The following is a 25,556-nucleotide window of genomic DNA, read 5'->3' on the forward strand; positions in this document are numbered from 1 at the left end:
AATCTCAACGTTTTGTCAACTCCGAAATGGCCAGATCCTTCATGCACGACCTCGAGTACTCTTCTTATCAAGGTTCGTGGTACCCTTATCCTTACTTGGTTCGGATTCTCATAACTGACTTGGAAAACGATGCCATTTGTAACTTTATATCTGTTCTTTATCTTAGACATCCTGGTTTTCTTGTTTCCTTCCTCTTCTTCCAACACCTTGATAATATCCCTTAATTCCTCATCTTCCTCTATTCCAACTCGCCATTCCTCTTCTTTGATACCATTTACTTCTTCCTCAGCGATAGCGTTGATTTCCAGCCTAATAACTTCCTCTGGTTCCTGATTTCTCTTCAAAGGTGCTCTACTTAGAGTATCTGCAACATGGTTTTCCTTTTCTTTTATATCTATAACATCAAAACTGTACTGTTGCAGTAAGATCGCCCATCTCGTAAGCCTTGCATTCCACTGTCTTGCAGAATTTAACCAAACTAGACTCTTGTGATCACACACCACCTTGAATCTTCTGCCTTTCAGATATGCCGAGAACTTTTCTATTCCAAATATTATCGCCAGACACTCTAGCTCACTTATCGTATATGCTCTTTCAAAATTCTTCAAGCTTCTGCTAGCATATTGTATCACATTATCCTCATTGGATTCGTTCTTCTGAAATAAGTATGCTCCCAATCCAATGTTTGATGCATCGGTACCTAAAAAGAACATTTTCCCGAAATCAGGTTGGCTTATAGCTGGTGCTTGTATAAGGTCTTGCTTAAGTCTTTGGAAAGCCTCCTCTTCGTTTTCTTCCCATTTCCATTTTATATGTTTTCTTAGAAGTTCGTACAATGGCTTGGCTTTGCTTGCGAAATTGTGTATAAATTTTGATCGCCAATTACATACTCCCAGGAATCTTTGGAGTTGTTTCCTTGTGTTTGGCCTTGGGAACTTGCTTATAGCATCATTTTTGTCTGGACACATCTTTATTTCACCTCCAGATAGTACATGTCCTAGGAAACGTATTTCCTTCCTTGCAAAAGAGCACTTCTCCAATTTGACAGTTAATCCTGCTTCTGCCAATTTACTTAATACCCAATCTATTTTTTCTATGTGTGTCTCCCAATCTTTCGTATGTATATACATATCATCAACATATATAGCAAGCCATTCTCTCGTTTCTATACTAAATATTCTATTTAGAGCCGTCATAAAAGCTGACACTGATGAATTTAGACCATATGGGAGCCTTCTAAATTGGAATAACCTTGATCCATATCGAAACGCTGTATATTTTCTAGACTCTTCTTCTATTTCTACCTGAAAGTATCCCAAAGTCAAATCAAATGATGTGAAGTATATGCTGCCTGAAAAAGTGTGTAGTAATTCATTTATTCTTTCTACTTGATTTCTGGGGAGTAGCACGTGTTTATTTAGCTCCCTTAAATCCAGTACGGGCCTCACACCTCCGTCCGGTTTGTCTACCACGTGCATTGGGCTTACGTGTACGCTATTAGAGTTCTCTATTATCCCCCAACTTAACCATTTCTTCAATTCCTTTTCTACCGCTTCTCTCTTTGCAAAGGGTATAGGATATTGCTTTGACACTATTGGACTAGCTGTGTCTACCTCAATCCTATAGGTGTATACATCCGTCACCCCTGGGCGCTGGCTAAATATTCCCCTATGTCTCAACAAAATATATCTTAAATCTTCTTTTGCATTTTCTGAGATCCAATGACACTCATCCACTTTGGCTTGTATTTCTTCTTTCGATGCATTATATTTATGGTCCTCTCTTTCGACCTCTTTTTCATATTCACCTTTTATATTTTCATTTTCAAGTATATCATCGTAGTCTTTCTTCTTATATACTGCATCATGTTTATGATATACAAGGCTTTGCTTCCTAATGCCTATTTTGCTCTCAGAACCTTTTCTTTCATCTTCCATAGGGATATCTACTTTCATATTCTCCACTGATTCTAGATTTAGCCGTTTTTCTTTTATGTGTATGTGCCCATTGTAATTTTCTAAGAATGGTACTCCTAGGATTATATCACACCTCAAACCCTTTATCACCAAAAATTTTACTTCGAAATTCGCTCCTTTGATGCTCATCATGATGCGTACCGTGCCCTGAATTTTGTAGTCTTCGTTTCCCGCAGCCATAACTAATCTGACTTTGTCTTTTTCAGAAGCGTCTAATTTTGCTTGTGGGTATTTCTCTTTAATTCTCTGCCAAAATGTATAGCTCATTACTTCGACGACACTCCCACAATCGATCAGGCACTTAACCTTAATTTCAATTATTTCTGCTTCCACATATAATGATCTTCCAGGTTTTAGGTTTTCAAAACTCGGCTCTCCAATTAAAAATAACTTCAGAATTCCTTCTTCATTTATCGTATGGTCTCCCTTCATATATTCATCATTTTCCTTTGCTCTCACACCTGGGAGTTGCTGCGAGAGCTCTACAAGTTTAGCCTTTCGACCGATTCCACATTCCTCGACTCCTCATTTATCTGCTGCCATCCAGCATTTCCTACTTCGTTCTGCACTTGGCTTCTGACTAATTCCACTGCTTCTCTTCGCTCTTCATTTATCTCAGGATTTCCCATCTCGTTCCTGTCGTTGTAATTGTTTCCTCTATGTTGCCTTTCATCTATCTCCATCCTTCTTTCTGAGTTTCTTCGATTCACATTTTGCCAATAATCATTTCTTCCTCTATATCCGCGATTTCCTCTCCACGGTCCTGTATTCCTTCTATCATAATTTCTTTGCTCTTCCTCAACATTAGTTCGCCTTCTGCCGTTTCCGTTATCTTCTAAGAATCCTCTTCCTCTGCCTCTATATGCATTTCTGACTTCTATGTTCCTAATCCCGAATTCTTGTTTTCGGAATTTCTGCTCTTGACGTTGTTCCTCTTCAGGATAATGCCTCTTAGGATAATATCTACCTTCCTTTTCTTTATCCCATGACCTTTGAGTCTTTTTCAGCATGTCATCTGTCCTAAGGTATTCCATCAATTCTTCCACCTTCCTTATTTTTACTACAGCCACCGCTCTTTGCGTCCATATTGGTAGTGTTTGTATCACTTGCCTAACCAACTCTTCCTCATTCCACTTTTCATTCAAATTTCTGAAGCTCCTTAACGTTTCCAATGTATGTGCTTCCAAACTCTCAACCTTGGACCAATCTATATATTTTCTTTTTAATGTCTCCAATTGCCTTTCCTTAATTTCCTCACTACAATAATATTCCAAAAATCTTTTACTAAACTCTTCGAATGTTCCAAACTTGTGCTGATTTAACTGATACCAGCCTGCCGCAGACTTTTCAAAACATCCTTCGATTAAGTCCAGTATCATATTTCTTGGTATCCTCAATAGCTTCACGTTAGTAGTTAGTTCCTTCAGGAATTTTCGTGGACACTTGTCAGATATATTTCCATTAAACTTGGGCAAGTGCTGTAATTCATTAGGTTTAGGGATTCTTGTCTTATATCCTTCCTCTTCCAAATTACTTCCGTTTACTTTGTCCAACCATCTTCCATTGTCGCTCCCTTCTTCACTACCTTTCCATTTCCTTTTCTTCCTCTGATGATTCCTTTTATGCTTTATTTCCTCCTCTGTATTCGATTCGTCGCTACTACTTTCCTTTTTTATTCTGATCTTTTCATACTCTTCTTTTCCATCATTTCCTTCTTGATTGAAACCTCTTAGCTTATCTTGTATTCTCATATCCTCTATTTTAGGGATTATTCCTCTCCATTGTACTTTACTCTCTTTCTTTCCTTTGTCGATCTTACTTTCGAGGGTTTGTATTTTCTTATTACTCTCCTCCAATTCTTCCCTAACTTCTTGTCGTTCTCTAATTATCATTTCTCTGAATTTCAAAGTTTCTTTTACTATTGTTTCTTCTGTCACAATTTTCATTTCTTCTACTCTGTTTTCTACTTCCTCTATTTTGCAGATGTTAATATCTATCTGCATCTTATTTGCTAAAATTTTGTTTTCTAAACCTGTACTCCTCTGCTGACATTCTTCATTCACCTTTGAAGCTTCCCTTTCGATCTTTCTATTAGTCTCTTCATATCTTTTATCTGACATCCTCATCATTTCTTCTATATTTCTTTCAAATGTTTTCCTGTTTTCTTCGCATACTTCTGCCACTTCTTCCAATCTTTCTTTAACTTCTTTGCTGTTTTCTTCTATTTTTCGATTGTTTTCTTCCAACCTTTTGCTGTTATGATCTTGACTTTCTTTTATTTCCATCATCATTTTCATCAACATCTCCATCGTATTTTGTTCTTCTTTCTTTCCTTCCTTTTCCTTTAACTTTACTTTTCTGCATTCCTTGCATTCGTATCCTTCTCCCCTTTCACATATCTTCTCATATTTTTCTTTGCGGATTCCTTCACATAACCAGTGTTTCATTTCTTCACATATCTTACACTGTATTATTTCTTCCTTATTTCCATCTTCGCCACAACATATATATTTTCCTTCTTCCATTTTTGTTTTACTTATGTTTCCAAAATCTTATTCTTTGCGTTATTTCAACCTCTGGTCTGTATCGAGCCCCACACGTTGGTCGCCATTAAACTGTGCCACGTCCTCTCACGTAAGCACCTACCAGCTTAGCACAGGGGAGAGACAATGAGATACCTCTGGGCACAGACCAAGGTTACCAACGCTAAGAATATATGAAAGGAAACAACAGATTTAACCCACTACTGAGGGTACAATTCGTACTATATTCTTGATTAATTATATACAAATATTAAATATCTTTGAAGTCTTTTCATACAGTAATTTTCTTCTAATTTTATTTTTTATTAATTCTAACCAATCTTCTTCGAGCTTCTTCTTCTTATAATCAATATGGCATCTTCTTCTTATGGCCTCTTCTTCTTATGGCATCTTCTTCTTATAATTAATGTGGCATCTTCTTCTTACAACCTCTTAATTAATATGGCATCTTCTTCTTATAATTAATGTGGCATCTTCTTCTTACAACCTCTTAATTAATATGGCATCTTCTTCTTATAATTAATGTGGCATCTTCTTCTTACAACCTCTTAATTAATATGGCATCTTCTTCTTCTGATCAATATGGCATCTACTTCTTCTGATTAATGAATTTTCTTCTTCTTGCAATTTATAATTAAATTGCCTTCTTAATAATGCTGCTGCTTCTTATAATTAATAATGATTCTTCTTTTTATAATTGCTGAGGCTGCTTCTTCTTGCAATTAATACATATTGTGTACTTTTCTTCTTTCTTTTCTTTATCGATCCCTTTCAAATTGACGTAAATCTTAATAAAATCGATCTCCCAGACAAACAAAGAGAAAGGGGTTAGTTAAAGATCGCCGCCTGGCCGGCGCTAACCTTAACTTGGAGCTACAATGTATGCGCTTCCAAAAGTGCTTGGGTGCTGCCGTGAGATGGCGCTACACCTGGGACAAAACAACCCAAAAGCCACACGAAACTCTAAGTTCGTGGGAACCGAAAAAGACGCAAAATTGAAATTACAATTCGACTTCATTACTTTTGTATATTAATCACTTATGCCATTACTGAATGATAATTCCCCTTTTCTCCTTATTTATATCCTGTTATTATGTTAAATTTATTTATTTATTTCCTCATAATTAGTATTAATATATACAATCACTATTTCATCATATCTGCTCTTTCCGTTGTCTCCATTTACAATCGCACAAGTTCTCCTGGGTGGTGCCATCTCTTACCCACTTTCTAGACTGCTTTATGCATCACCTCATATAACCGTTGTTCCTTTTGCATGCTGCCATCTATGATCCTTTATTTCAAAGAATAACAATGCAGTTTGTGTACGTGACACAATGACAGATAAGACAAACTCAAAAAGTTTTATGTCGTGTTTTATGTTATGTATATTGTTAATCATCTATAATTTCATTAGCATTTAGGGTTAGTCTTGTTAAAAGAATGTTAGATAATATTTTATACAAGGGTCACTATTTATATTTTGAGCCTTGGCAACACTGATTGAAGTTAGGCGTGATTTGACGTTTGCACGGAATCGTCTGGCATTATTGACCATAACGTACTTCAAATGTTTAGGCAATAGCTTCATTTGTGTTGTTTATATTACCTTGGAGATTGCGCGACAACCATAAAATGGAATTAACTCGTGAACATTTTCGTGTGATGATTTTTTACGATTTCCGACGTGGATTATCAAGACAAGAGTGCATCGATCAACTTACTTCCACATTTGGCGATGAAGCCCCATCCTTTGCCACTGTGAAACGCTGGTATAACGAATTTAATCGTGGCCGCCATTCGCTCATCGACGAGATTCGCGAAGGTCGTCCAAAATCAGTTGTTCAAGAAAACATTGATGCTGGGCAAAACCTAATACTGGAAGATCGTCATGTGACATACTGTGAGATTGAGGCAACCATAGGCATTAGTTCCACCAGCATATATAAAATATTACATGATCATTTAGCTGTGAGAAAGGTATGTTCTCGTTGGATCCCACACAATTTGACAAAAACTCAAAGAGACGCTCACGTCAATTGGTGCAAACAAATTCTCAATAAATACAATCGTAGTGCTTCAAAAGACGTATATAAGATTGTAACAGGTGACGAATCATGGATATATGCATATGAGCCGGAACGTAAACAGCAGTCGACTGTATGGGTGTTTCAAGATGAACCCAATCCAACAAAAGTTGTTCGCGCTCGAAGCACATCGAAACAAATGGTCGCCTGTTTTTTTCTGGAAAACTGGCCGTGTTGCAACTTTGCCTTTAGAGGAACGTAGAACGGTTAACTCTGAATGGTACACAACAATTTGTTTTCCAGAGGTCTTCGGTCAAATACGGAAAACAAACAAACGCCGTCGGATCATTCTTCATCAAGACAAAGCCAGCTGTCACACAACCGACTTTATGAACAGTCAAAAAATCGAATTGATGGGTCATCCGCCGTATAGTCCTGATTTGGCACCCAATGACTTCTTCTTGTTCCCGAATGTCAAGAATAAATTGCGTGGACAACGATTTTCGTAGGCGGAAGATGCCGTTCATGCGTTCAAAAACCATATTATGGAGGTGTCTCAAGAAGATTGGAAAAACTGCTTTGACAAAATTGTTCGAACGAATGCAAAAGTGTGTTGACCATAAAGGAGAATACTTCAAAAAACAATAAAGCAGTTTTCAATGCCAAATTCCTGTTTTTTCATTGTTAGGCTCAAAATATAAATAGTGACCCTCGTATGTTGTTGAGAGTAGAGAAATTCCACTGTAATTATTGAAAAGCAAAATTAACGAAATTGAAACAAACAGCAAAAATAAAAATATCAGAGATTTATTAAAGGTGTAAATGAATTTAGAAAGGGGTGGCAACCTAAAGTAAACTTGATAAAAGATAAAGACAGTGATTTTCTAGCTGACCCAAGCGATATTCTAAATATCTGTATAGAATAGTTAAAGAAGGAAAAATAGGCAATGGGTAATAGCCATTTAAGAGAACATGCTTATGAACACACTGACAACAATAAGTGAAATAGCCTGTTAATTATATATATTTTGTTTTAGTTTGGCTGATAGGACCTTCAATGATTTGACGCAGTATCCAGTATTCCCTTGGGTGGTATCAGACTACACGTCACAGGAGTTAGATGTAAGCAACCATAGGAGCTTTCGAGATCTGACAAAACCAGTGGGAGCTTTGAACGAGCTAAGATTAAAACGATTGAAGGTGGGTCATTTGTGAGTTGGTGCTTGTGTGCTATAAGCTAATTCATCCATTCCAGAAGTTTATGTATCATGAAATGTCAATGTCATATCAAGAAGTTTGACAATAGTTCAGAGTGAAGCTTAGTATGTGTGAGTATGTGGTTTAGGGACGGAACCAATTTTTTTGCTGGTAGGGACAGATTAATTGGTGCTCACGGTCAATATGAACATATCAGTTTATTAGTAAAATTACCAATAATTTTACTGATCCAATATACGAGGGCTATTCAAAAATCAACCTCCGAGAGGCATGAAATGAAACAGAAATACGGAGAACTCACATTTATTATCCACAAAAGTTGTACTCACACATGAACTATTTTTCAACATAATTTCCACCTGAATTCAGGCATTTGTCATGGTGTTGCAGCATCTTCTGTATACCCTTTGTTGAAGAATGTTACTGCCAGGGAACTCGGCCACTCCCAAACACCGTCCATAAGCTCCTCATTGCTCTCAAATTGCTGCGACCCCAACGACACATTCGTTCATCTTTTCAAACAAATAATAGTCGCCCGGAGCAAGGTCCAGGTTGTAGAAAGGGTTGTCACACACCGCCCATCAACATTTCTGGAGTAACACTTGCGGGAAGTCCGGCTGTGTATGGCATGCATTATCATGGACCAAAACAATGCCTGAGGTGCCTCTTGTTTTGAATTGCCCATACTGCGTTGGATTTCGGCTGTGCTATGGCCTTTCACCTGCAAAAAGCGAATTACACCACGAATTATATTGGATCGGTAAAATATTGGTGTTGGTGCTTTATCAGTATCTGCAAAAAATTCTTATTGGTCAATCCCTACTCAGTTCCTTGGTAAAAATTGCTGATAAATTTTACTGGCCTAATGTTTCTATAAGTAGCTTATGTAATTATTTGATTTTGGTATTGTTTGTATTACTATAAAAACAAAATTCATGTCAAACAAATTTGATCTTTATCTTTCTCATAATATTGTTGAGGTATAAATGAACCTGTGCTCATCACTTTGATTTTGACAGTTCTTGCAAAGAGTGAAAACAATTGATTTATTTGCCTCATATTTTCACATCCAGACTCACCATATCATAATATCCTATCAATATTTTATCCTTACAATATTTGGCCATTCATGGTACAGGTTGCTTGCAGATTTCAACAGACTATAAGATTTTATTCATTGTGTATCATTTGTGCTATGAACTTAGATCTCCTACTTAATGAGATTATGGTTACATCTTGTAACACCCATTTGTAATTTGTTCAGAGATTTGCAGTGGTATAACGTAATGGTCATGTTACATGTTATTTTAATTTTGGTTAATTATGGATGTTTACTTTATACAGGAAAGGTATCAAGAAATCTCACCTCCAAAGTTTCTGTATGGCTCTCATTATTCTGCTCCTGGCTTTGTGTTATTCTATCTTGTGAGAAAATATCCACATTACATGCTGTGCCTTCAGAATGGAAGATTTGATCATCCAGACCGAATGTTTAACAGGTCAGTCTATATTTCATAAGTAAATACTGTAATGTATTTAGGCAATAGGCAATGCTGTGCTGTATCAGTCTACCCGAGTTGTGAAACGAAAGGAAATACAGCATAAAAATGCATATTAAAACTTAGTTGTACAAGAAATTTGAATAGCATAAGTGTCATTTTTGACAATACTTCCAACATTTTTATTTCAGTATGTCCGACACATGGAAAAATGTGACTGTAAATATGTCTGACTTCAAAGAGTTGTTACCAGAATTCTATGATGTACAACAGGCAGGAGATTTCTTAGTCAACTCGTATGGAATCAACTTTGGATACAGGCACGATGGCAAAAAGGTTGGAGATGTGGAACTGCCACCATGGGCAAACGGTAATTGTTCATGTTAAATTATTTTGCATATTTCTGCTTTAAAGTTCCATTTTATTTATGCTGGCATATCAGAGAAAGATTTGGGAAAATAGAACAATATTAGCAAGTACACATTTAAAGTAATGTAGACTTGATTGTAATGAGAATGTTGATTTTCATCAAATGAACTTAAAAAGAGAAATAATAATGACCTACTTACACAAAACTGTAGTGGAACCCTGGTATTTATTTGCCAGATTTTTATTTTCCCACATAATGTATTTAATCTTCCCAATCACAACGCTACAAACTGTTAGAATTCTTTCCCAGATTTTACATTTTCCTCCATTTTATGTTCTTTGGTCACAAACCCCTAAGAATTTAGGTTCTACCATTTGTTATTGTAGAGAATATTTTTTTTAAAAAAAATATAAGGAGCATGTTTTAATTTATATTTTTTTCTATTCTTAATTTAATATATTTAACGTGACGTTGGTTTGATCTTGATATAGCTAATAGTGTCATTATCATTAAACTGCAAATAAGCATGGCAGCTGATATTTTGGCAATCTATCATTAAAAAAATTCGCCTACAAAGACTTTAAAAAATATTTTAAGTTACAATTATGGAGTACATCCAGAATGTTTCATTTTCACCAGAAGAAAAGTTACTGAAATTATGTATTATGATTTCATTAACACACTCAACAAACATTTCCATACTAGCTTCATATATATTGTATCAGAAACAGGAAAATGTATATTTACATATAATTTTGTTATTTGCTTTAACCAAACTGTTGAAATATTTGACAGAGCCATTCATTGAAAAAAGCCTTTCTACAAACAAGGAAAAACATATATCTTTATATGGTGCCAAAAACCATGCCAGCTATTTTAAGCCATGCAAGTGGTTTTTAAAAATATTTAAAAAATCAATTTAAATAAAAATAATATCCACCTTGCTTGCATACTCTTATGCATTGACCATACATTTTTAGGTCCTCAGGATTTAGTTAGAAAGCTGAGAGATGCATTGGAATCTGACTATGTATCCACAAATCTACACCACTGGATAGACTTAATCTTTGGTTACAAGCAGTCAGGAGAGGCATCACATAAATTTGACAATAGTAAGTACTGCAAATTACTCTAGATTGAAAGGAACTTTTTTATTGACTCCAATAGTTCAGTACAGTCAACTCTCGATTCAACGACCTTTCACAGTTCCCGGGAAAAGGGTCGTTATTTCGAAGGGGTCGTTATTGGAATTTGCACCAATTTTCAGCTTAAACGGAGCTCAAACGGACACAAAGATGCCTAGGAGATGGTAACACCATTTATCCTGGTAGTTATACAACCTGTTATGCACAGGATGCATGTTGTGAGAAGGAAAATAGAACATGAAAAAGTTTTCACAAAAGATAATTTAAAATAATGTTACTTTCAATTGTGCACAGTCGTTGCTTTTCCAGGAAATTCTTACAATTCTAGTTCATGACAAACCCGTTTGCACTGAGACCAATGGAAAGGAAAACAATCTCTCGCTTGTTGCAAGCGAAACTCGAAGAATCTTGACACCAGTCAGACTGATGCCAGCAAAAGTCGGGAGATAATCGGGCAGAATGAATGTTGGATTTTATACGGGTTTACTGGAGCATTGTCTGTTACAAGATTAACTGGTAAGATTAGATCTCTCGGGAGAAACAACACAACCTCTCTAGGTACCAGACAAAAAAAAATAAAGGCAGGGCTGTAATTTTCGTTCTGGTTCGGCTGTGTAAAATACATCGTAAAAAAAAGTCACTTTTCTTTGCTTCAACCAACTTCATTCACCCTCCTTTCCCATTCAAGGGAGCAGTCCAAACTCCTTCCTTGACTTGCATTGTAATCAAGCGTGGAAAAGGAAACGTGCAACTTGCGATCTGTTTTCACCCAATGCGTATTCTAGGACAAGTCATTAAACAGCGTGGCAGTCCATAATCATTCGGGTTTGGAATTGAATTTCACTTTAAACTGTTTATTTAGTCCCGATTAGCCCATCAGCATAAAATGAACTGAAAACAAGCTTTAGGAAACTGCGCATTTTCACATATCAAAATGGTAGATCGTTATTTACTCTCACGTTAGTCGACCATTTAATGTTGGATTTAGGAGTATTCTCGATGTCAAACACCCACCCTTCCAAACGTTTTCCCCTTGAATAATGTCTTTTTAATCAGTCTCAGCGACCATTCCTACATTGAACACACTTTTTTTTCCTCCACATCAATGGTTCTGAAAAGCGGATGCAAATTAAATTTACAGATTTGCTTATCAGAAGGCGCAGAACATGAAGTTATTTTAACTCTTGTTTTATTTCGTTATCGTCAAATCAAAACAGCTTTGCGAGATTCAAAACAATAATGTTTGCCTTCGCGCTGGATGAGTCATTGCTGTTATCGGCAAGCAAGAGCTTTGCAGACGCTAGACAAAACACTGGCGCCAGCTGCATCGTAAAAACAAGGAGACCGGCTGGAAGTTCGAGCAACAGGTGGCGGAAGAGAAAAGTCCCAGCATTTTAAAGATAAGGCAACTGTCGAAGACGGAACTTTTAACAGCAGTGTAAAGAAGAAAGAAATTACCCTTGCTTTACATTTTACCATGCAACAGACAATAATACGGGCAATATTTCCTATGCAGACAACAGCATTAAAAAAAAATAATAATAAATAAATAAAACTGAAATCTGCAATTATCAACATTGCCGTGCACACCAGTGGCGGAGAATGAGCTGGGGGAAGGGTAGAGCGTCACTTTTTTTTTTTTACTTGTTCTATGGTTTTTGTTAGTTTTCAAGAATATAACCAGAACTGGTTGCCCCATCTTAGACGTCAAAGGAAAGGAAGAGGGTGGTTCCTTTTCCACCCTCGTCTGTAATCAGCCCGCATCGGCAAGACAATCCTGGCTGAAACAATCTGCATCGCCCCCCTCCCCCCCTTACGTTTGCTGACAGGAAAAGAGGGAGAAGTCAGTTGTTTAACGGAACACTTTTTTGGCAGATATTACGACATCGACACAATTAGGAAAACGTATGAAGTGGGAAACGGGAGTTATGATGCACGTAAGATCGAAGTAAACTTTTGTGCAAACCTGGATGACAACGCATTAAGCAGGTTGACGATCTTTAGTTCACCTATGTGGTTTTGATTATCTCTAACAGTTTCGCTTTTTTATGAAGTGTTGCAGGGAACAAAGAGCACGTTTTGAATGAAAGCGGTTACCGGAAGTTGTCGGCTACAAGGCCGAAAGTTGCTCACTCACGGGAACCTACTGAACTCTAGGTCAGAGCTGGACAGATGGGCCACACTTCCAGGCGCCACGCATCTGTATTTTCGAACATTCCTGCGATCTTATCTCTCAAGGTGGTGTATTTATCGATGAAAGAGCTTGACCTGCCATACACATTGGCAAAGACTGCAAGTCCAGCAGTCATTTCGGGGTGCTCCCACCCTCCCCCGCAAGTTTTCAGCAGCTCTTAGGACAAGGAAACAAGTCAAGTTGATTTAAAATAACATCCAAGCACATTCGATCTTCTCTTCTCGCGTATCCAAGAGCAAGCGTGGCAAAACAAGCCTAGCGCTTTGGGTAGCGGCAGTTGGGTGCGGGGTAACATTGGTGCCCTTGAGGGAGGGGAGGGCAGAGGTCAAGTTCTATTGGATATCACTCAAGCATGGTGTGGTGGTGTCTATTTTTAGTTCAGACCTAACTGTGAGCGGTAGAGCGCTCGTAAAGGGAATGAGTGGAGGAAAAAACAACGCATTTTTCGGCCGATTTTCTTCAATTTTTCAACTTTTTTTCACCAAATCTTTCTATTTTTTTCTAAATTTTTCACGGTTCCCGGGAAAAGGGTCGTTACTTCGAGAGGGTCGTTATACCCGGGGTCGTAGAATCGAGAGTTGACTGTAGTAGTAGTTCAATAGACCTGCAGTTTGAAAGGGATCTGAACCACTTTGCAATGTGCATCTGTTAGGGATTGAATCCAAGAATGAACTCAACTGTTGTAAATCAAAGTATGCTCTATTATGATGCTAAATCATCATCATTCTTTGCAGTTTCCTGCCTCTGGCTGGGTCAGCATAGAAGTCAAGCCTCTTCAGTTTTTCCTAGTCTTCTACCACTCCTCTCTTTCCACGGTGTTCCAATCTTGTCCTCTTCTCCTAACACTTCACTAGCTGCGCTTTCCAGCAACATCTTGGTCTCCCCCTTGGTCCTATTCTCACTCCTTGTGCATTGTAAGCTCTTACTGGCATTCTTTCTGCACCCATCCTCTCATCTGTGCCTGATCTATTCTGTCCTGAAGCTTCACTATCCGTACTGTCTGTCGGATCTCCTCTTTCCTTATTCTATCCCTTCTAGTCTTCCCCAATATACTCCTTAAAAATTTCATCTCCATTGCCTGCATCTTTCTATTGTGTCTCTCTGTCATTGTCCAAGTCTTTGCTCCATACATAATTATCGGCACATAGTATGTGTTGTATATTACCTTCTTGCATTTCATAGATACATCCCTGTTCCATATTAATCTTTGAACACTTTGATACAGTCCACCACCCATTTGTCCTCATCTGTTACCCTCCTCATCTATTCTTCCACTTCTCTCAATTATGCTTCCTAGATATTTGAATCTAAATAATGAATAAAAGGTGTTTTCTAGAAAAAGACTGTATGTATTAGCATGCAATGTTAATTCAACATTATCCATTGTCTAGTACATTTTAATTATACTTATTCTACTTCTCCATGTGTTAGACAAATACAGTTTAAAGTAGTAGTAAATGGATAATGTCCAATTAACATTGCATGCTAATGTAGAACCATTGTCACTAACATTCAGAGAATTATGAAAGACTGTATTGTGGGTCAAATTAAAATAATATATTTTCCTTATAACTGGACTGTTTCAAACATTAATATCTAACCTATGCTGAGATATTTTCATATACATACTATTTTTAGTTCACTTTATTGCCCTGAGTTGCAATGCACAATGAATACTTTCTCTAAATTTTCAAATGAAAATGAAGAAGATTTTGCTGCAGTCCAAATAGAAAACCTCAAGTGAACATGGTAAGAACAAATCCACTTTGAAAATGACTGTATATTTCTTTGAAAAGCGAAAATATGCTGAATATGACCGAAAATCCATCCAAGTGTGCTCTATCATGCAGAAATGGTCAAATATGCCCTTCAAAAACACTTTAGTTTAATGTTAAAATGTTTTTATATTAATAAAAATATAAAAAATATATAAAAAACCTAAATTACTTACAACCAGTGAGTATCATCTGTCAAAAAGTGTGACGTTTCGGGGGGTCTTACTGCCCCCTTCTTCAGGCTTTCCTTAGGCACGAATCGCCACCATGCCACGTCAAGTTGTATCAAACAAGGAAAAGGGTGCAAGTTGAAGTGGTAAAGCAAATTTTGATAAAACTTGTCTTCACTCAAATATATTGACCTTATCCCTTACCATCTCACTTAAAAAAACAAAAAAAACACTAGAGTGTATAAAAGCAGTTAAAACTATAAAATTCCAGTTCCCCACATGGCCGTGTGGCCAACAGCTGTTACTTCCTTATAGAATGCAGGAACCTGCAACAGACTATTTCCCTCCCAATTAGCTCACCTCGCCTCTCCATTAAGTCATTTCTGAGTTAAAATCTTGTATTTTCTGTGCTGCGCGGACGACCTGTGGTGTACCTTGGAACCTATTTTATTTTTATTTTTACCTGTTTCCCATCTTTCAAACATACTAATCCAGAAGTCATCTAAATTCCCGTTTCCCTATTAAGTTTCTTATTTCTTTCCTTACAAATATTGGCGACCTCATATACGTTTCTTTCTATTAATGGTTTTATTTTCCTTTCTAATAACCTCTCTTTTCTTAATATCATGTTGAATTTCTATGATATGCTCGGATAATCCAGTTCTAGGTACTGCTTCACTAATGTCTTTATCATGTTCTTTCCACCTCACCTTCATACTTCTTCCCGTTTGTCCAACGTACGGGGTGGGAAATAACCTTTTGCTAGGGGTCCACAGTAAAAAGTAACAACAATTAAGAAATTATGGTAATACCAAATGTTTACTACGACAATTGTGGTTACAAAAACAAAATTAAAAGTTAATATGTCCGCCATTTGCTTCTCTCACAGCACGAAAACAATCAGGGTAGGAGCTCAGAAGATTCGCAAACAGTCCGTATTCCATTCCATGTCACGGAGGACTTGTTCCAGATGTGCAAGGAGTGTTGGCCGGGAATAGCGGTCCGGTCCGCGTTCCACTATCATCAAGGACTCATATGCGTCCTTCAGAATAGCCCTAAATTATGCTCCACTGCATTCAGGTCCGGTGATGCACCCGGCCATTCAGAACTGCTGAAGAAGTCAATACCACTTCACCGAAGAAGGTCTTAATTTTAGCATTTGCCTTGAAGCAAGGGGCTTTGTCGTGAACTAACTTTTAATTTTGTTTTTGTAACCACAATTGTCGTAGTAAACATTTGGTATTACCATAATTTCTTAATTGTTGTTACTTTTTCCTGCAGACCCCTAGCAAAAGGTTATTTCCCACCCTGTATTCCTTATCACTAGAAGCATGCATATTTCCTTTTTGACGAAAAAACTAAATGTGAAATGATACATTGTAATGTTAATTTTTCATGTTTCTGAAAGGTGTGAGGTGCATTTTCCTTCCCTGTTTTGTCACGAAATAATGCGAAATGAACTGCAAAATGCGAAATACACTCCTAAACACGAAATTTAGAGTTTAATTACCACCACGACACTTTCTGAAGTCAGAATTATCCTGTTAGTTATGCAATTCACGGAAAATTGTTTAATTCTTCTGTAAATATTTGAGAAGCAAAAATGGACCCCTTCATGCATGAATAAACTTAATATTCTGGTGATGACATAAATGTGTTATTAGAAGGGATTTGTTTATTTTGTGTAGTAAGTGCAGTTTTTAAATCAAATTTTAGAGTTATATTCACAATTTTAAAACCAAAATGTCATTTTATATACCGCTATAACGGTGGTACTGAAAATCATAATTTTGGAACAGGCTTTTTCATAAATAATAGAATTATCTTGGCTCTTAAAACAGTAGAATTTATTAATGATAGGATATCATATGCAGTTTTACAGGGTAAGTGGTGTAAAATTATTTTAATAAACATACATGCACCAACGGAAGATAAAGATGATAATACTAAAGATGATTTTGATAAATTTTCTCAGTATGATATGAAAATTCTGTTAGGTGACTGTAATGCACAGATTGGCAAAGAAGAGACATTTAAACCCAGGATTGGTAAAGAAAGTCTTCATGAATTAAGTAATGATAATGGTATAAGATTGATTACTTTTGCAACCTCAAAGAATTTAATTGTGAAAAGTACCACTTTTAAACATAAAGATATCCATAAATATACCTGGTCTTCTCCAGATGGTAAAACTCATAATCAGATAGATCATATTCTCATTGATAAGAGAAGGCATACTAGTATAATTGACGTTCGTACACATAGAGGTGCTGACTGTGCCAGTGACCATTATTTAGTAATTGCTAAATTAAGAGAAACACTTTCAGTGATAAATCATAAGCAACAAAATCTAAAAGTTCTAAAATTTGATACAGGAAAGTTTACTGATGAAAGAATTAAGAAAGATTACCAAATTAAACTGTCAAATAGATTTGATGTTTTGCAGGATTTAAATGATGATGAAAATATAAATGAAACAGACGTAAATAAGAATTGGGAGCACATACGTTATGCAATAGAATCAGCAGCTAAAGAAAGTATAGGATACTATACACCGAGAAAAAGTAAGCCATGCTTTGATAATGAATGTCATAATCTAATAGAAATAAGAAATCAGGCTAGATTTAGGTGGTTAAATAACTCTGATGATACAAATCTAAACAATTATAATAGAATAAAGCAAGAAGTTAACCACACATTTAGAAGTAAAAAAAAAAAGAGATTACTTGAAAAGCAAAATTAACGAAATTGAAACAAACAGCAAAAATAAAAATATCAGAGATTTATATAAAGGTGTAAATGAGTTTAGAAAGGGGTGGAAACCTAAAGTAAACTTGATAAAAGATAAAGACGGTGATTTTCTAGCTGACCCAAGCGATATTCTAAATAGATGGAAGAACTACTTTAATGACCTTTTAAATGTTCATGTAGGAGATAAATCAGAAGTGAATGAAGTACACACAGCAGAACCTTTAGTTCCAGAACCTAACTTGACTGAAGTTAAAGATGCTATTAAAAGGCTAAAGAATAACAAAGCACCTGGCATTGATTTAATACCAGCTGAGTTAATTAAATATGGTGGAAATTCATTAATATGTCAAATTCATAAATTAATTTGTTTAATATGGAATAAAGAAGAAATCCCTCAACAGTGGAAAGAATCCATAATTGTTCCTGTGTTTAAAAAAGGTGATAAAATGAACTGCAATAATTACCGTGGAATTTCTCTACTCTCAACAACATATAAAATATTGTCTAACATTCTTTTAACAAGACTAACCCCATATGCTAATGAAATTATAGGTGATTATCAATGTGGATTTAAACGTAACAGATCAACTACAGATCACATTTTTCACATCAAACAGACACTTGAAAAAAAGTGGGAATATAATCAAAATGTCCATCAGCTATTCATTGATTTCAAAAAAGCATATTATTCGGTCAAAAGAGATAAATTATATAATATATTAGTAGAGTTTGGAATACCTAAGAAGCTTGTTATGATATAAATATGCACCAGTGAAACAGAAAGTAAAATTCGTGTGGGTATTAATATGTCTGACAAATTTACAATTCATGATAGGTTAAAACAAGGAGATGCATTATCTCCATTGCTCTTTAATTTTGCCTTAGAATATGCTGTTAGGAAGGTAAAAGAAACTAAAGAAGGACTAAAATTAAATGGTGTGACTCAGTTGTTAGCATATGCAGATGATGTAGACTTACTGGGGGATGATGTGAATACAATTAAGAATAATGCTAAAATATTTTTTCAAAACTGCTAAAGAGATAGGTTTGGAAGTTAACAAAGAGAAAACTAAATATATGCTTACAGGCCGAAACCAAGTGTTAGGTAATAATCAAAATCTAATTATTGATAACAACTCGTTTGAACCAGTTTCCAAATTCAAATACTTAGGAGTAATATTAACAAATGAAAATTATATTAAAGAGGAAATAAAAAGTAGGCTTAATTCAGGAAATGCATGTTACTTCTCTCTTCATAAACTTTTGTCTTCTCGTTTAATATCTAAGAAACTAAAAGTTAAAATATACAAAAGAGTAGTTTTGCCTGTAGTATTATATGGATGTGAAACTTGGTCCCTTACATTGAAAGAGGAACATAAATTGAGAGTATTTGAAAATAAGATCCTTAGGAAAATCTTTGGACCTAAAACGGATGAGGACACAGGTGTGTGGAGAAGGTTACATAATTTAGAACTACATAATTTGTATTCATGTCCATATATTATTAGAATAATTAAACCAAGAAGACTTAGGTGGACAGGCCATGTGGCACGAATGGGAGAGGAAAGAGGAGTTGACAGGATTCTTGTTGGGAAACCTGATGGTAAGGGACCTGTAGGAAGGCCAAGACGAAGATGGAGGGACAACGTTGAGATGTACCTAAGGGAAATCAGTATGGATGGAAAAGAGTATATAGATCTTTCTCAAGATAGGGAAAGATGGAAGGCCTGTGTTGCTGCAGCCATGAACCTTCGGGTTTAAGGCTAGGGAGTTAGTTAGTTAGTTAGCTATAACGGCAAAATTTTATTTTATTTACTGCTTTTGAACTCGAAATTGACTCTGTTTTTGTACTGAAATTTTGCTTTTCTATTTACCAAAAGTATGTGCCTCTACTTATCACAGACACACCTAATTCTATATACTCCCCTCATTTCTTCATCCTTGACTCCTTCCATTGCTGCCCTTTTGTATTCCGTGAAGTGTTTTTCGATGTTACGTGGGGCCCTCATTCCACATTAAATATTATATTATTTTACTACTTTTTCGATTTTTTCTGAAACACTTTTAAAATATGGGATCCCCGTGTATTTATATTTCCTTTGGTCTTCGTCTCCTCCACCTTCCCATTCAACACTTCCTCCCTTCTTGAAAATCCCTCTTTTTTCCGTTTTACAATTTTTATAAGCTCTCCTTCGTATCCTTCGCATTTCATTTTCTCTATATCCATTCTTCTTGCCTATCCTCATAATCCATTCTTCTTCTTTTTCCAGTTCCTCCTTCCGATTGCATATTCATCCTAATGTAGAAATTCAAAAATACATTATTTTTTTTGTTCTTTCCGCATGTTCGGAATCATTCCTGATATACATATCCCCAGTTAGTGCTTTATGGAAAAACCCCGTCCTAACTCCCTCGCATTTTTCGACGGATGATACTCGCTGGTCGTAAGTAATTTAGGGTTTTATATATTTTTTATTTGCTAAAAGTGAGTATTTTGCACAATGCAAAATTTCAACCTTAATTAGTTTCTTCACAATATGAATTTCTATAAGTTTAGGGAACACATTACCCTTATCAAAAAAAATATATGCCAAGTCATGAAAATCCTAACCAGAGTGATTACCAAATATTATCTGATTGCCACATAAGAGATTCAGATTTTGATGCCCTAGATGGGCAAAATCAAGATGCTAGTTTTTTATATTAATGTCCTCACCTGAGTGGTGAGCAGCAGTCAGAGTGTGTAGCTGAATGCACCTGATATGTGTGTCCTTATGGCACAGAACAATACCCGAGGGAAAATTTAACTTAATTTGGTGTTAAAGTTGAAGTCCTGATTCAAACGCCACTTTACTTCAAAGAAAATTCCGAAAGATCAGTTTCCCTCTGACAACCATATGTCAAGTCCATTGAAGACCAGTATACCCTCCCCTCAAACCTTTCCTGGGCAAGTATTAACAATCATATATTTTACATACTTCATCATATCTCCAGCAACATTACTAATCCTAATTTTACCAGGATTTGGCATAATTTCACGTATTGTAACCCAAGAAAGAGGTTAAAAAGAAACTCTGTTATCTTTACGAACTGATGTGTACAAAGCTATTAAGATAAAATATTTCATTGCTTGGTTTTTCTCACCTTAGAATTAATCATGCGTACTAAGTTTATAGCAGATTGGATTCGTGATAAGATGATGTTAATGAGACGCTCTTTTGTTGAAACTATCTTCTCTTCAATGAAGTAAACTAATATTGTTATGAGCAAAAAATCTACCCACCAATAGCATTTGTTTTAGGAAATGACAGTACTTGCCCAGTCCACGTTGAGTAAATGCAATGTTGCCAACTCAGTTTCATAACGTGAGGTTGCGGTTATCTTCGCTAGGTTATGCTATTTTTTTATGTATACAATGGTGAGACCTAGGGAGTGTAATGTCATTCATGTTGGATGTCTAAAGGTAAAGTGCCAACAGTGCTTCTCAGAAAAACAAGTGCTGGCTAGAAACTGGATGACTGTCAAATATACCGAACGCATTCGAATTAGGACTTCGACTATACTGTTCCTGTTACTATTTCTTCTGAAGTGTTCAGTAAAATCGTGGAATAATTTTAATCCATTTCTTTTCAGTATTTTATTACCTCTGCTACGAGGGCTCGGTGGATTTAGATTCTGTCACTGACCTCAACCAGCGGCATGCTCTTGAAGTCCAGATTATGGAGTTTGGTCAGATTCCAAAACAAATATTTACCCTTCCCCACCCTCAGAGAATAATGGGGCTTCCACCACTGCTGTCGACAGATACAGAGAGTCAGTACTGGACAAATGATGGTAAGCTTAGTAGAAAGGTTTTTATAAATTTAGTACCGTGAAAAAGTGTTTACATGTTATTGCAAAGAAAATAGTGTGTCTAAGTGGAAAAATGGTAAATTTATATAAAAATGTGTGTAATTAGCAAATATGTGGAACTAAATAATAAAATACAACCAAAATATTTTTTATGTTGACCAAGCATCGTGAGAACATGCGGGGAGCAGAGCTATGTGAAGCAGAGTAAAAGTTCTCTGGTATAGACAGATAAGAGTAGTGATGGGACCTGGATGCACTGAACACATGTCATCCAATGAAAAGTCTCTTTCTTGGCAAGTCCTGTCCCCAAAACCGTAAAAATATGATGTAGTAGTCAAGGGCGTATTCAGAAAGAAAATTTGGGGGGGGTTTCCAGCCAGGGCTGCCCATCCTCCAAGACCAATAATGTGTCCCCCTCTATAATAATATGATGATAGTTATCTCATTTATTATTATTATTATTATTGTGTTTTGTTATTCTTCAAATCGTAATTTCAGAATTGAATGTCAATTGGCATTTTTCAGAAGCAGTACGAAATATTTCACTGAACTCTTTATCTGAAATTTTCCGAATTCTCTGGAGCAGTTCTGTGACATCTCTTGGCTAAGAAAAAGCAGAAGCTAAATTGTGATGATTGCTCTAAATACTTTGACAACTGTTTAGTAAATCTGAAAAACTTTTCTCAGATAAAGAGTACAATTAAGAAAGTCCTCTTTTCAACTGCGGCTTGAAGATCACTTGCTTGGGATGGTTCACTCGGACTTTTTTTTTTTCTGGTACATAATGCAATGTATTTGTTTAGTATTTCAGCTCTGCATGTATTATTAAAAAAAATACATCAACTTCACTTACTGTACCAAACAGTTAAAAAAAAACCTTAGTGGATATTATTTTCAGAATCCACAAAAAATAAACGAATTTGAGGGGGTCTGGACCCCCTGGACCCACCCCTGGATATGCCCTTGGTAGTAAAGGGTGATCCATAGAGAACGCCAGATTTGAAGTTGCTATAAATGAAATTTATTTTTGGAAAAAAAGCACAAAACACATACCATTCTCTTCAGGAGATATTAAGGTTTAAACATGGAAAACAATATCAGGCATATGACCCCCCCTACTAGCCCTACACGCAATCACTTGGTCCATGAAATTCACCATGAGCCAATCACACATTTCCCCATCAAGTGTGTTGAGGACACGTCGAATTTCTTGCTTAAGTTCCAACAAATTTCGGGGTTTGTTCTGGTAAACTTGTGACTTGGTGTACCCCCACAAGAAAAAGTCACATGGTGTCAAGTCACAAGACCGAGGTGGGAAGGTTTGGTCTCCTCGCAACGAGATTATTCTGTCCGGGAACTTCTCACGCAGCAGATTGATTGTTTCTTCTGAAGTGTGGCAAGTTGCGCCATCTTGTTGGAACAATACATTTTCGATGTTCATTTGATCCAAACGAGACCAAAGAAAATCAGTTAGCATTGCACGGTAACGAATTCCATTCACTGTCGGAGCATTTCCTTCTTCGTCTTCAAAAAAGTAAGGACCGACCAAACCCCCACTCCAAATCCCAAACCAAACCGTAACTCTCTGAGGATGCATTTCCTTTTCCTGAATCACTCTTGGGTTCTCAGATCCCCATATTCGGCAATTCTGCTTGTTTACGAACCCGTTTAAATGAAAATGAGCTTCATCGCTGAAAATGATGCGCTTTGCGAAACCCTGTTCTCTCGTTCCCTTTCAAGGATCCAGTCAACAAATTGCCATCATTTTCCATGATCCGCTGGTTTCAGTTCCTTCATTAACTGCACTTTGTACGCGTGCAAGTGCAGATCTTTCGTCAAGATTCTTTGCATTGTTGGCACCATGTGCAGTTTTTGAGCACGACGGCGATACGATTTTGCAGGACTCACAGCAACAGAATCACGCACAACAGCAACGTTTGCTTCAGTCCGGCGACTTCGAGGGCATCCAGGGCTTTTGATGTTTTCTGTTGATCCAGTTTCTTCAAATTTCTTGATCAACCTACGAACAGTTGATTCGTTCGGTGCATGAAGATGACCAAGTATCGTACGGAGTTTCCGAACAGTCACCGCGAAACTTTCACCATTCTTGTAGTGCATTTTGACAATCAAAACTCGCTGTTTCTTACTGTACCTTTCCATGGCGTTAGCAACACACACAAACAGTAGAACAACTGAAACGCTTCTCAACACAAAAACTCAATGACAACTGATGACAACAATCGCACCAACAATGCTGCCAACCAAACAAAAAAAAAATTGGCATCCTTTTCAAATCCGGCGTTCTTTATGGATCACCCATTAGTAGTTTAGAACTAGATAATTTACTTTTTGTGTTTTATTCAGTATATTTTTAATTATAAGTTCCTTGATTTATGTAATAAGATTTGTTTTTTATTTATATTTTCAGATCAGGCAGGGGACAGGTTTCGAGAGAGAGTGTATAGTGCATCAGAATACCCTGTGTGGAAAGAACTTGACTCGTTGAAAGCTGGTTGGACGTTTCAGGCCCACAAAGAGGCTGTGACTTCTGTAGCTGTGTCGAAAAGAGAGAATTACGTGTTTTCTGTGTCTCAGGACTCTTTGCTGAAGATGTATTCATTGGAGGAGAACCGACAAGTGAGAAGTGTGAATATATCTTCAATGGCACTTTCATCATGTATAGCAATGCCGGATGAAAAATTGCTAATCATAGGATCATGGGACAATAGCATGTATGTAATATTATAAATGTTGTGCTAATGTTTTATTCTGTGTACACATTGCTCTTCAGTTACTTGTTTGCGTTGTTAATCCTCTACAGACAAAGGAGTTGTAATCACCACCTCACTAAAACACTTTATTGAAGAATTTACTCCATCTCATTTAAGGGGGGGGGGAACCCTCCAAAAATGCCCTCCTCTGCCTGCATATATTGGGATGTAATCACTATTGTCCCTGTGCCTTAAATTATACCAGAACGTCAGTTTCATGAAGTGTTTACCAGATTCTCCCATTTATCTCTATTCTTTTATCCTTTATTTGCAATTTTCCATTTTTTATACATGATGATATGATTGAATATAAAACCACGATAAATGAAAGTGTGAGTAGGGTTAATATTTTTGCATTTAATCTTGGTTACTGTGTAATAGAGACTAAAGCTTGGAAGTATTTTGTCTAAATTTGATTAATCATTAGGTCTTAAAATTAGAAGGGACAAGTTAGTAAGAGTAAGATTAATAAGAGTATTGTGGATATGATATTAAATAAAATATACTGGGTTAGGGGTTGAAGTTTAATATAAAGCTTTAATTGGGTATGATACGTATTGTATAAGCCTATATTAGTTCTTAATTTGTAACTATTCAAAGTTCTACTTTACAAGAGTTTGTTTAACATGGTGTCTAGCAGTGAAGAAAGTCAAGAAATCAACAGTTATATCAAGAAAGTCAAGAAATTATGCTTGTGGTCAAGAATTTTTGCTATTTTTTTTTACAGTACATTGAATTTACATTATTATATACCTGTACTTGGATTTGATAAAATTGAATATTTTGAAATCTAAAATTGTATTGAATTGTGATTAAGATTTGTTCATTTTGTTTCTTAAGAATTACATTCTTGTACACGTTTTCCAATTATACCTAAGTAGGGGGCGCTTGATAAATGTTAAGAAAAAAAAAGTCAAGAAAATGTCATGGAAAAGTCAAGAATTTTGGATTTGTTATTTTGGTAGACACCTTGTATAAGGGCTAGAAAGAAGTCAGGAGATGAATGAATACAAGACTAAGAAATGTTGAAAAAAAAAATAGAAGATGGTGTCTTCTGGTGTCACAATACGAGAGTTGGGTACTGGATGACATTAGTATGAGAAGAACCTCCTGGAGGCCAGATGAATGGGAATACCTAGATACGTGAGGAGTGAGTCTCTCAAAAAGTATTACGAGGGGTTAATGTTATTGGTTGTGATACAGGGTGTGACCAAAATATTTAGATGATTTAAAACTTGCACGACCAGAATCTCCAGACACATGTC

General features: G+C 36.3%; 1 protein-coding gene across 1 annotated transcript in view; it reads left to right on the forward strand.

Moving 5' to 3' along the window:
• Positions 1-25,556, forward strand: part of LOC146001476 (protein FAN-like) — a 65,528-nt gene that overhangs the window by 26,054 nt on the left and 13,918 nt on the right. The window contains exons 8-13 of the mRNA XM_083138839.1: positions 7,584-7,746; positions 9,109-9,263; positions 9,455-9,633; positions 10,614-10,745; positions 21,302-21,502; positions 23,949-24,252. Of these exons, the coding sequence (XP_082994965.1) occupies positions 7,584-7,746; positions 9,109-9,263; positions 9,455-9,633; positions 10,614-10,745; positions 21,302-21,502; positions 23,949-24,252 (1,134 nt within the window). The remainder of the gene's footprint in view (positions 1-7,583; positions 7,747-9,108; positions 9,264-9,454; positions 9,634-10,613; positions 10,746-21,301; positions 21,503-23,948; positions 24,253-25,556) is intronic.

The sequence above is a fragment of the Lepisma saccharinum genome, chromosome 17 (assembly GCF_977018435.1).
Source record: "Lepisma saccharinum chromosome 17, izLepSacc3.1, whole genome shotgun sequence".
NCBI classification, from domain to species: Eukaryota; Metazoa; Arthropoda; class Insecta; order Zygentoma; family Lepismatidae; genus Lepisma; species Lepisma saccharinum.